A 12,539-nucleotide genomic window follows, 5' to 3' on the forward strand; every position below is an offset into this window, starting at 1 on the left:
ATTCTTAATTTAAAGAGATTCAATAAATAAGGAAAAAAATAAATTAAAAAATTAAAAACTCAGGAAAAAAAAAAAAAAAAAAAAAACTCAAAGATAATGCAAAAGTATATGAGAGTGTGTATATATATATCGTATCAAATTCAAAAAAAGTTATGCGATTGAATATATAAATTAAAAAAAAATTTGAATGAGGATGCATTAAAAATTTTATCAATTGAAAAGCAATTTTCTTTAATTCAATTTTTATCACCTCAATTGCATAACTTTTTTCTAAATTTGCACATGCATCACGTGTGCCTCGGCCGCTAGCTCAAACACTAAATGAAGTCCTAAATTATTTCTGATGTACTAAAGAAAAAAAATGAAGTTCTAAATATTATAATTAATCCTAAATAGTTCAAAACTAGATGAAGTTTTAATATTATAACCGACTGGAATGTCCTTAGTAAGTTGCTCTTTTACCAACATCGTGTCTAAATTCGAGTATTACATTATACAAATTTTCCTTTCCTATATTCTTTCTAATGATTGGAAAAAAGAAAAAGAGAAAGTACTAGAATAGATATATAATATGCATAAACAATTTGGTTTGCATTTAGGGATTTTTAGTTTAAATTTCTCAATATTAAAATTTTATAAGATAAAAGATATGTAATATTTTCATAATAATTGGAGTCTCTCAATATTTTTATAGCGAAATTTTAGCTCTTTATAGAGAAATTTAAACTCTTCAGAGAAATTTCTCTGTGACGAGCCAGAATTTTTCTAATAATATTATTGAGGAATTTCAACTAACAAAAAAACGACAATGCTACGTAGCTCAAATTTTGTGGCTCAAAAGTGGCTCAAATGGCCAAAACGACGTCGTTTTGAGTACAGAACAACATAAAAATGGCCAAAACGACGTCGTTTTGGCCATTTGAGCCACTTTTGAGCCACAAAATTTGAGCTACGAGACATTTTCCAAAAAAATATTAGACCTCTCCTACTACTCAAAGTTGGAGAGATATTCCACTAATTTTTTCTTCCATTTACTATTATAGTTACTTTCTGATTTACCATCATCCAATGGTGAGAGTGTCAAGTGCCGGTAGGATGATAAGGGTGGTGAGTGGTGGTAATGGTCGTATGGTGACATGGATAATATTTTATGGTCAAATAAATTTATTTTTCATTGACCATCGAAAATATTTTATTGACTTTTATTTTTTATTACATCAAAAAACAAATGCAGAAAACAATTTTCACAGAAAAAAAATAAAAGCTTTATTGAAGCTTTGATAGGGTGGTCCTATTCCTACTCCCATTTAAACCAAATACACCTTTTATACTTTTGTCAACTACCAAAAATTGCCCCTTCTCAAACCTTTACATTTCCCCTTTTTCATCTCTGAAAAGGGATAATTTTGTCATTTGGCAAAAATTATATAAAATATATTTAGTGAAAAAGGGAAGTGGGAATATGGAATATCATTTCAGTATAAGTAGAAAAAATATGATTAATGTAAAGTTTTGTAATATTCAAATAGCAGTTCAAAAACTTTTCCATTGAGTTGGTAAATATTAATTTTTACTTCTCACCAAAATGATATTTTCCCTTAATATTATAATTGACATGAACTGCTTATTGCAAAATTGAGCCAGCTTAAGTAATAGAATAGATACACAATATGTATAAAAAAATTGGTATGCATTTAAATTTATTGCTACACAAACTAATTCATTAATTTATTACATGAATATGAGACTCACACTCATATAAATATTATAAATTATTGTTGTGTATCTATATTGTTATTTAAAATTAAAAACCCATTAAATCAATGAAATATAACTTTTGATTTTAATTGTTTCCCACGACTTTATTCGAGTATCATTGCATTACTTTTTTAAACAATTAAAAATATGCTATATTTTTTTTTATTAATGTGATACTTATTGTATTATCGAAGCAGCATCTGTATCAAATTTTAAATTATTATTATTAAATGATAAATGAATTAATAAGGTTTTTAATTTTTTTTACTATAAAAAGAAACAAGTTTAAGCTATCTCAGAATGGGATGAATGGTTTTCTAAGCTAAAGGCTGCTTGTAGGAGGGGTATGGAGAATTCATTTTGGTGAAGGAAAGGATTTTAAAAAAAGTAGTGTTACTTTAATTTAAAAATTAGACTTATTTTTTAAATTTAATGATTTGACAGTCTATTAAAATATTTAAGGTAACTCTCGCTCTCATATTTTTTTAATCATCAGTCAATCCTCTTTTCTACAAATCACTGAATCTTAAAAATGAGTATTTAAACTTGAAAATAGACTTCCATACTATTTTTCATTTTTAAAAGATGTATGAAAGAAAGAAGATAGATAGAGGGGGGTTGTTTTGGCAAATCAGATTGATAAAAAAAAGTATTATCCTAATTTCCATTTTAGGGTAGTCAATGTTGTGGCCTAATATAGGAAAAAAAAAAAAAAGAAAGGGATCGATAAAAAAAGGTAGGCGGATCCTCCTCACCCTTAAAACAACCGACAGCTAAACTCCCTCTTCTCTCTCTGTCTTACTTTCTCTATCACAAATCTTAATCTTATGTACTCATAAAAATTCTAAGAAATATAAAACTAAAAATAAAATATTATAAAAACAAAAGTATAATGAAAGTAGAATGAAATAATTATTTTTTAATCTGTCTATCAGATGACTTTTCTTTTAACATTCGTATGGAATGTTGATATTCTGTATTTATTTTAATGAATCAAACAATGAAACAAATACATCAAGATTGTGACAACCAGCATGAATCAAGCATTTCAGGAGGTTTCGTTTACCGTGAATGATTTCATAATGTATATTAGTATGCAATTGTAAATGGAGAAAAGTTAGGAATTATAAAAAAAAATTCATGAAAATGATCATGAAAGATTTATGATTCTTGGATTACCTTGATTAATGTGTAGTGCTTTATTCTAAGTGTAATCCAAATATCACAAAGCTTTCATGATTATTTTCATGAAAGGTTTTTCATGATACCTAACATTGCTGATTGTAAAAGTGTACACCTTTGCTTATTTTGTAAAAATATAACATTAATGTCTCAAATTCTATTTTTACATGTAATTATTTTTTAAAATTAGTGTATCGTGTAAAAGTTAATTTTTGATAAGTGGTTTAAAATCATAACCCCTGCACACACTTAAAATTTGTTAAGTATCGACCGCACCAAATAAATCTAATTCATATCTTTTGAATTTTAAGAATTTTCCAAAGTATCTTATTTATTTGTTTATAATGCCACTTTATAAAGTGGCATTGGAGTTCTCTCAGCTTTCAATGACAGTAGTATGGAGAACTAACACAAGATGTGTTCTTCCATTTTTATTATGCAATTACATTATTACAGCATCTTAAATTTTTTGTTTTTTGTTTTTTTGTTTTTTTGTTTTTTTTTTTTAAAAAAAAGTAGAGCAAATAAGCAAGAGAGAGCTAGGAATAAAAAGTACAAACAAAAGCTCTCCTCTCTACAGTACAATGGAGTTAATTTTAAAGAACAATTTTCACATCAACTCTTCAAAGAGTGGGGGCAAAAAAATGGTGGCCATGGACAAGCAAGTACTCTAATCAATGAACAACAATCTTTGTGGTAGTCGTAGCAGTAGTAGTAGATATGAGAGGCTCTGTTTCAAGCGGAGAAGAAGCTGTCTTCACCAACTCACCATTATTGTTATCACTGCACAAAATATCTTCCAAATTACTCATCTTCTTCTTCTTCTTCTTCATCATCCCCTCAACACCATTCTCTGGCGACATTGATATCGGTAATACAGAAGAAAATGAAGAAGAAGAAGATTGTGTGAGCTCTCTAGCTCTCTCTGCCTGAAGCTTCCAATCTGTTTTGTACAAGACAAAAATCATGAGCAAAGCACAGGTCGCCTGAGCCGCAAGCAACCCGAGCCACAGTCCGGCGAACCCCATTTTCGTTACAAACCCCATATAAATCGCCACCGGCATACCCACCAAGTAAAAAGACCCCAAATTGATATTGGCTCCGATACTCGGCCGTGCACTGCCTCTCAGCACCCCACACCCGGTGGTTTGAGGGCAGTTTCCGAGCTCACATAGTCCGGCGATCGGCAATGCCACTGCAGTCAGTTCCAAAATCTCGGAATCTTTAGTGAAAAATTTCCCCCACCTGTGCCTCATCAGGGTGGTGAACATCATGGCGGCGCCGCCTAATGCCGCCGCGCAGGCTAGGGAAACGATGGTCGAAATGCGGGCTTTCGTTGGGCGGTTGGCGCCGAGCTCGTTGCCGACTCTGGTGGAGACTCCGAGGCTGAGTGATGATGGGAAGACGTAGACTAGAGAGGTAGTTTGGATTAGAATACCCATTGAAGCGATTGTTGCTTTGGGATTTGAAAGGAGTCCACAGAGAAGAATCATGAATTCGTACCACCACCATTCGAGACAGACTGAGATACAAGTTGGGATTGCGAGTGTGAGAAGAGAAGACCATCCTCGAAGACAATCCATGCTCGGAGCAACCCATGAGTCTTTGAACACTCCCGACAAGTATACGAATGAACATAGCAAAATGAAGAGATTGAGGTTTGTCCAGACCATTGCTATGGCTACTCCTGCAATACCCATCTTGAAATAGGCTACGAGAATGAAATTGAGTGGTATGTGAAGGAGTACACTAACGGCTGAACAGTAAGTTACTGGTAATGTAATATTTTGAGTCCTTAGGTAGATTCGAAGTGGGTGGAGAAGAGAGAGGAAGAAAAGGTCTGGAATGGCAAAAACGATGAAAGTATGGGCTGCTGATGAGATTTCTTCATCTTGGCCACACCATAAGAGGATTCTCTTCATGTTGAGCCACATGAAAGAGATGGGTATGGAGGTGGAGAGGAGGAGGAGGACTGTTCTTTGTAGAGTGAGGCCTAGAAGCTTCCATTGTTTCGCTCCGAAAGCTTGTCCGCAGATGGGTTCCATGCCCATGGCTAAGCCGGAGATCACGGAGTAGCCGGTAATGTTGGCGAAGCCGATGGAGAGAGAGCCTCCGGCGAGCTCAAGCTCGCCGAGGTAGCCCAGGAAGATCATGGAGATCATGGCTCTGGAGAAGAGTAGAAGCCCTGTAATGGTTGTTGGGCCTGAGATCTTCCCTATGGCTTTGATTTCTTCCAGGGCCTAAAATGCAAGAAAAACCAATCAAGAACATGCAAGAAAATGAGAAATGTGATACTGGCTTTTTTTTTTGTTTTTGTTTTTTTAAAGATAAAAAGGGACTAATGTATAAATATATGTTTTTATGTGTGAAAGGTTGTTATGGGTTGTGTTTACCTCAGTAGGAGTTGGCCATCTATGGAGTTGATCATCAAGATCAAGATCAAGATCAAGATCAAGACCAAGACCATCATCATCAGTGTGAAGATCCATGGTCTTGTTGGGGTTTATGAAATGGGTTTTGTTAGAAGAGACAAACAATGACGGAGAAGATGACTTTGGTTTACACATATATGATATGATATGATATGAGATAATAACTTTCTTGTTAAAAACTACACAAGAGAAGTAGTTTAATGGTAAGGAGGTTGATTGAAGAAGGCAAAAGAAAAGAATGAGCAGAGATTGGATGGGTTTATTAGTGTGTGTGTGTGTGTGTTCTTCTTTTGGAGAGCTTTGAATGGGGATGAAGAGATATCAGATGAGTATATATACACATGAAAGGATTGGACCTTCGTCTCCATTGGCTTCCCTCAAACGTGTCAATATGGCAAGGGGAATGCTGTGGAAAGCGGTTACTTGTTTAAAGTGATGCTTTTCTGGGCCTACTTATCTTTTTCAGGTCAATTTTTTTATACAGAATGATGTGACACTATGTTCTTTTTATATACTGATAAATAAAAATTCTTATGATTTGGATGCTATGATCTCAAATTATACATTGAAAAACAAAAGCCTAGATCTCACCTGGTAGGAATGTGAAGAAAAGTTTTAACAGAATGATAATTGGTTTCGTCTACCCAAAACTAAGAAGGGATGCTGACTACTACTAAAATTTCATTTTTTGCAACATTTGTGTTCTTCTATATAGAGGCAAAGTTAGGAAGAGCAAAGAAGTTTGGATTCCAAAAAGGTAAAAGTAATCTCTTCATACTATCTGATCTTTCCAAATTCCACAATGATGAAATTTTAATTGATTTTACTTGATGTGTAAACACATTATTAATGAGATTGTTGTACGTGACATTTTCACATTTCGATGCGTACTTACTTGATTCTGTTTTGTTGAAACATTTGTCAAGATTGATGGATTTTTTTTTTTTTTTGATGGGTGGAGTTCACTTAAAAAATAAGAGAAGTGCCTCATGGTAAAGGGCAAAAGAAGCTCTAATCTTATCTCAATAGTGAAGCCCCCATGCAAATGATTGGTGGGTATAATTGTTTTTTACCTATGGCGGTTCCAGACCAAGAAACAAGCCTTATATGATAATCTTTTTAATGGTAGGTTTGCTCTATTTTAATTGAACTTTTTGCTCAATTAGTGTAACCCCTCTCAAGAGGATAATCTTTTTAACCCATCTCTTCAGGTTTTGATACATACCCAAAAAAGAAAAAGAATAAAAACTTATCTTTGGAATGCCAAGTGGGGTGAATTGATAAGCAATTTCAGTTGATCTATTCTTACTATATATGTATTGTGAAATGACATGGCAATGAATTGTGGCCATGGAAATTAAATGTTGGCATGTTCAAAAGCTACCCATGCATGTTCCAATTCCCTTACAACTCGCACTACCTCCCATGTGATATGCAACCCTAGTTCAAGTATGACTTGAATTTTTTGCAATTTAACAGAGAAGTACTGCACAATTATTACCAAAAAAAAAAAAAAAAAAAAGACAACTCAATGCACGATAATACTTGCCCCAATTTGAGACGTGGACACGCCTATTGAAATTTGTCTTAGGCCCCATCGATTATCAGTTTTTTTGTCAGTTTTTATTTTGTTTGAAAAAACAGATAGAATGGAGAGTAATGTAAGGTTTTCTGATTAATAGAAGTCGACAATGGGGTTGGGAGCATACAAAGATTTGTGCACCATCAAAGAGAGTTTCTTGTAATGTATGAAACATCATATTACAGTAAGTCTAATCAATCTTTACATGGCCATTTTTTGGTGGGCCTTAGATATGTGGGATTAGTTAGGTCCCTAATAATCATCAAGTGGCCCCCTACTTTATGATCTACCCAATCAATAATCCACCCAGGTAACCGGGTTCTTGGTTTAAGACATTCCAATTTTCAATCCAAAAAAAAAAAAAAAAAAAAAAAATCAAAACCCTCTCTTTCTTGCATTTGTTCCATAAAAATGCAACACATCAAGAAAACAGAAAGTGCTCTTAATTTTAAATTTGGTACAAATATATGAACAGAAAAGCTTCCTACCCCCAGCTGGGGGTGACACCCAGTGAGGTGTCAGCTGGGGGTTGGCCAAAAAAACAGTTTTTTTTTTTTTTTTTTTTTTTTTGATTTCCGACCAGTGGGGGTGCGCCACGTCACTGGGGGCGCCACCCCCACTGGGTGTATGAAGCATAACTGATATATGAATTACACGTAGAAAGAATCTGATCTAAATGTTTCAATTTTTGAGATATTTTTATTTATAAATATTTTTCTAAATACGTAGTATTCTTATTTGTTCCATAACTTGTGAGGTGGGGATGTCAGCTGGCCAAAATGTGTCAAATCTAATGGATCTTTTTATCTTTCTACCTGTTTTTCTTCTTTTCTAATTTTTTTTTGTAAAAAGATAATTTCATGGATATTTGTTGGGGGTGGGAGATGTTGTATGCAAGGGACCACAAAGTGTTAATGGGGAGGGTGACAGAAAGATAGCTGTATGGAGAACCAGCAGATGGGAAGATAGGAAGCAGCAACAACAACACTAAAATCCAATACGTGCTCCTATTCCAACCATTTAATTTGTATCCCTTTTCTCACAACAACAACAATAATAACCGGAGAGAGATGAGATATAGAGAGAGACTGCCTAAACTAAATTTGTCCACACACTAACAAAGTGTGTGTGAACAATACATACTATTTAATTGGTCTAAAACTATATATTTAAAATATATATATATATATTTATTTATTTATTTTTATCTCATTTAAATTTATGAGTTTTGCAATTTTAAATCAATTAAAAGGCATGTTTTGTTTACAGTGTGAGCAAAATGGGATTCGAGAGGGGGTGGGGGGGCCCTTCTGTATCTTGTCTATAAACTGTAACCCAACAGAACAGAAGCCCCTACCATCAGCACCACTCTCGCCCTTCAAACAACAACTAGCACTTTACTCACAGACTGGGCAATTTCAAGAATCATATAAGCTTTTTCTTTGTTTCTTTATATTAAACAATTCATTTCCTTCAAAACCATACCCCCCCTGCTTTGTCAGCTAACACGTGTCCCTATATCAGTTTAAGTTTTATACTTTTTTTTTTTTTTTTTTTTCTTTTTTTTTAAATCTTAGTTGAGTAAGACTGTAAAACGAATCAAATTATTTGGACTCAATTTGTGTTTGATTGGTTGAAAACTCATTCAAAATTAGTTACTTTTGAAATCAAGCTTGAACAATTTTATTCAACTCTATATACACATGCATTATAAAAAATTAAACTACTCAGGTCCCGTTTGGGGACTTACTTTTTTAATCAATTAGTCAAAAAGTTATTAAATTAGTCAAAAAGCCAACAACTCATACCAAAAAGTCAAAGATTCTCTTTTCTCTCTACTTTTTGCACATCTTTTCGTAATTAGCCAAAAAGTCATCCCAAACATACAAGTTTTTTTTACCTACCTTTTTAACCAAATAGCCAAAAAGTTACTAAATTAACTTATTCCCAAACGAGGCCATCTCAGCCCAAAATGTAAACAAACTGAAGTCACATAAACTTTTGAACAATTTACTACTTGACTCGAGAAGCACACTGTAAAAAAAACAAGCTATTTGAGTTCGACTCAGTTAAAACTCATTTGAAATTGACTCATAAAGCAAATAAGTCAAACTTGAACAATCTACTAATGGACTCATTGGCTCATTCAAGTATAAGTTGTGCAAAAGAACAGAAGGTAGATATAGAAGAGTGTACTGTTATTAAATACAGCATCACTCAGTTCTTGTCTTGCTCAGTTGAATGCTAAACAGAGAAGTGATAAAACATACATTGAATATAACACTTATGAATGAATTTGCCATCCTAACTGGAAAGTGGGGTACACCATAGGCATATACCATTGAATTGTAGGAATTAAAATAGACAAAGGTCAAGGATCAAACCGGCACCTAACCTAATTCACTTCTTCTAACATCCAATCCGGAAGTCATTCTTATTCTTTCTTTCACATATATTGCAAAATACCTAACCAACCCTAAAAATTCTTTTCATAGCGAAAAGTAATTTCAATATTAGCCGTTCCTGTGACCCAACGATGATGATTTACTGCAGAAGTCAAGCAACTTTCAAAGATAATTATTCTTTATGGAAACAAGAATAGATTCAGATACTCTTATCCCTCACCTTTCCTTTTTGCAAAAGGATAATGTCTACTCTCTCTCTCTCCCAGTTGGTTAACATGCTAATTTTATTTTTTTTATTGTAAAACGGAAACCTTTTCAAGGTCCCTTTAAACCCATCCCTACAAAATAAACCCCAAAACACACAAATCACAAATATTCACAAATATTAGTGAAGTTGAAAAACACCAGCACAAGTCAAGCCCTAAACATTCGAGTTTACAGCTCGCATCAGAATTGACCACCATTAGAAGTTAAAGAAGAGTCCTGCCAAGGACAGCCCGCTTGAGCATTAGACGTTAAAAATTCAATACACATTTCAACAGTCTCATACACTTTTATATATTTCTATACATTTTTCACACATTATACACATTTCATGTTAACCACCCCCAATACGCAGTGGTTATTCTTAAAATTAAAGAGGCTTCTAAATCAAAGAATCTTAAAAATAGCGAGAGAAAATGTCGTGGATGTGGATGATGACATTGTACATCATGGTAATCTGACAGTGCATATTAATGTGCTATGGAAGTTCTTTTTTTCCACTTCCGGTCGCGTTTCCATTAAAAAATTTAACAGTACTCTGGAATGAACCCGTACAGAAAAGACAGCATTTTTAAATGTTTCTATCAGGTATTGATAACAAGCATTGTATAGGAACATTGAAGGCAAACCAGACTCCCCTAGATACTTCCGTGCAATAAACACTCAGAATTTATTCCAATGTTCAAATGCAAAATTCAAGTGAGAGAGAGAGAGAGAGAGAGTAATAATAAAGGGTATCATCCTCCCTAAAAATCAGGTAAGCTTTCCAAAAAATCAAAGCACAAAAGAGATGTGTCTCAATCAAGGCTTCAATCAGCACAATTTCACATAACTGTTCCCACCAACAAGCACAATTAAAAATATCCATACAGCAGATATATGCACAAACTGCATGAGATTCCACAACATCACAACTAAACCACTGATGAGCAATCAATTAAAGGGAAGAATCATACTATTCATAGAGGAATAAATCCCAATCACTTATCAACAGCGACTTATCTTGGTAAGGAAGTCTAGAAAGCAATCCAGAATGTGCAATCTATTTGCTTTTAGATGGTGATTGGCCTTAAAGCTAACCTTTCTGTATGGGTTTTGTTCCTCATCAAAGAAATTCTCCACTAAATGTGCACACAACTTCTTTCATACAACATTCAATCACGGCTGTTGCAATATTATCAATTAGGGTGCAATTTTTTGTGCTTAAACAAGATGTCTGGTATGTACGTTGAATAAGGTTGAGTTTGGTTTCGTGGATTTGAAACGAAAGTTTTTGGGAACTATTCATTTAAGAAAAATAACTATAATTTACATATGGATTTCAAGCTTGACTTTGAGAGCTTTATCATTATTGATTTGAAATAATAATGTAAAAGTAGTTATTCCAAATCCTTCATGTTAAGGATTATAGTCGTACAAAAACAATTCTTTTCTTACTCTACTCTACCTTCCCCTTTAGTTTCACGATCTATCTATACTAAGCCAACTCTCTTATATTTTTATAAAATTTAAGGGTTAGTTATACTTTCATCCCTAAAGTATGATTCAATTTTCATTTAGGTCTTGAAATAAAAGATTTTTCCAGTCTGGTCCCTAAACTTTGTCGTTTCTTACTTTAGTCCAATTACCAACTTCTATCACGGTTGAGGCACAGTTTGGAAAATTAAGTTTCCACTTTGGTTTGTAACCCCAAACTCAAACCCAAACCCAAACCCAAACCCAACCTAATCTCAAAACCATCTCACTTCAAAACCCATCAACAAACCGAGCCAATCTCAAAAACCAACTTCACATAAGACGAAAATGAAAAAAATACAATGGGATGTGTCATTCAAGGAGATCAGGTGGCAGGTTGGCAAGGGGAATGGTGAAAAGGAGGGAGGTTGGGTGTAGTAGGGTGAGAAGGTGCATAGAGGAGGGAAGAGAAGGAGAAAGTAAAAAGGAAGGGAAGGTTCAAGTGTTGCATGAACATTTTAGTGGATGATGCAACAAGTTGTGAGAGTCTTTTTTTCCTCGTTTTTCTGAGTAACAATTTCTTGGGGGCTTAGTACGGATGGTCATGGGACGAATTTAGGACGGGTTTGTCATCCCCCACCCCAACCCCGCTACAAGTGAAATTTTTCTACCCCATCTCCGCCTCTACCCACGCGAATACCCGACCACATTTCAAATAGTCAAAAAAATTGAAAATCATTTAAAACCTTAACACACTAAATAATTTCTTTGATTTATTATTTATTTATATTTAAACAGAATCACAGACTTTTAATATTCCTTTCATATATCTAATTATATTATATATATATATATATTATTTATTTATATATTATTAATTATATTGGGTCAGATTTAGATTGGTCAATGGTGCTACAGACCCCCAGTGGGGGTCGCACCCCCAGTGAGGTGGCGTGCCCCCATTGGTTGAAATTCAAAAAAATAAATAAATAAATAAAACAGTTTTTTTTTCGCCCAATCACCGCCCGCCACCTCACTGGGGGTCGACCCCCAGTGGGGGTCCGAGGCATTTTTGTTAGATTGGTAGAGGCGATACCTGCCCCTACATAAGTGTCAAGTCGAATAAAATTCACCCTATTTGGACGGGTATGGGCGGACCCCGCAGATTAAATTAAAATGACCATCCCAAGGGCTTAGGAATCAAAGTAGGCAATTTTTTTGTTTTTTCTTTTTAAGGAGAAAGTAGGAAAAGGCACATATTTCAAGTGGTAAACAGTGTGATTTACTCTATTTTCGTGAATTTACCTTGGCTATGGGTTAGTTCTGGGTCAACCTGAGTTATGTGTCATTTTCCATTAAAAAAAAGTACAGCAATCGTTGAAATTGGACCGAGTAGGAAAAAATGATAGTTTAGGGACCAAAGGGAGTGAGTCTTTTGAAATTTCACATCAAATCACAGCA

The 12,539-nt window shown here is 34.2% G+C and overlaps 1 protein-coding gene across 1 annotated transcript; it reads right to left on the minus strand.

Annotated features, from left to right (window-relative positions):
• Nucleotides 1-3,487: 3,487 nt before the first annotated feature.
• LOC114323472 (protein DETOXIFICATION 48) lies at nt 3,488-6,815 on the minus strand. The gene is made up of 2 exons (XM_028271091.2): nt 5,334-6,815; nt 3,488-5,180 (listed from the first exon to the last, which is right to left on the minus strand). The coding sequence occupies exons 1-2, from the start codon at nt 5,505-5,507 to the stop codon at nt 3,615-3,617; spliced, it is 1,740 nt and encodes a 579-aa protein (XP_028126892.2). The 5' UTR covers nt 5,508-6,815; the 3' UTR covers nt 3,488-3,614.
• Between the last annotated feature and the right edge of the window lie 5,724 nt (nt 6,816-12,539).

This window comes from Camellia sinensis, chromosome 3 (genome assembly GCF_055761805.1).
Source record: "Camellia sinensis isolate YWXY chromosome 3, ASM5576180v1, whole genome shotgun sequence".
NCBI lineage: Eukaryota > Viridiplantae > Streptophyta > Magnoliopsida > Ericales > Theaceae > Camellia > Camellia sinensis.

What these genes read in the sequence shown, in the direction of transcription:
- LOC114323472 (XM_028271091.2), bottom strand. Translation starts at nt 5,507, where the DNA reads ATGTGTAAACCAAAGTCATCTTCTCCGTCATTGTTTGTCTCTTCTAAC. An exon ending in GATGGCCAACTCCTACTGAG is followed by an intron (nt 5,181 to 5,333) that starts GTAAACACAACC and finishes CTTGCATTTTAG; the next exon opens with GCCCTGGAAGAAATCAAAGC.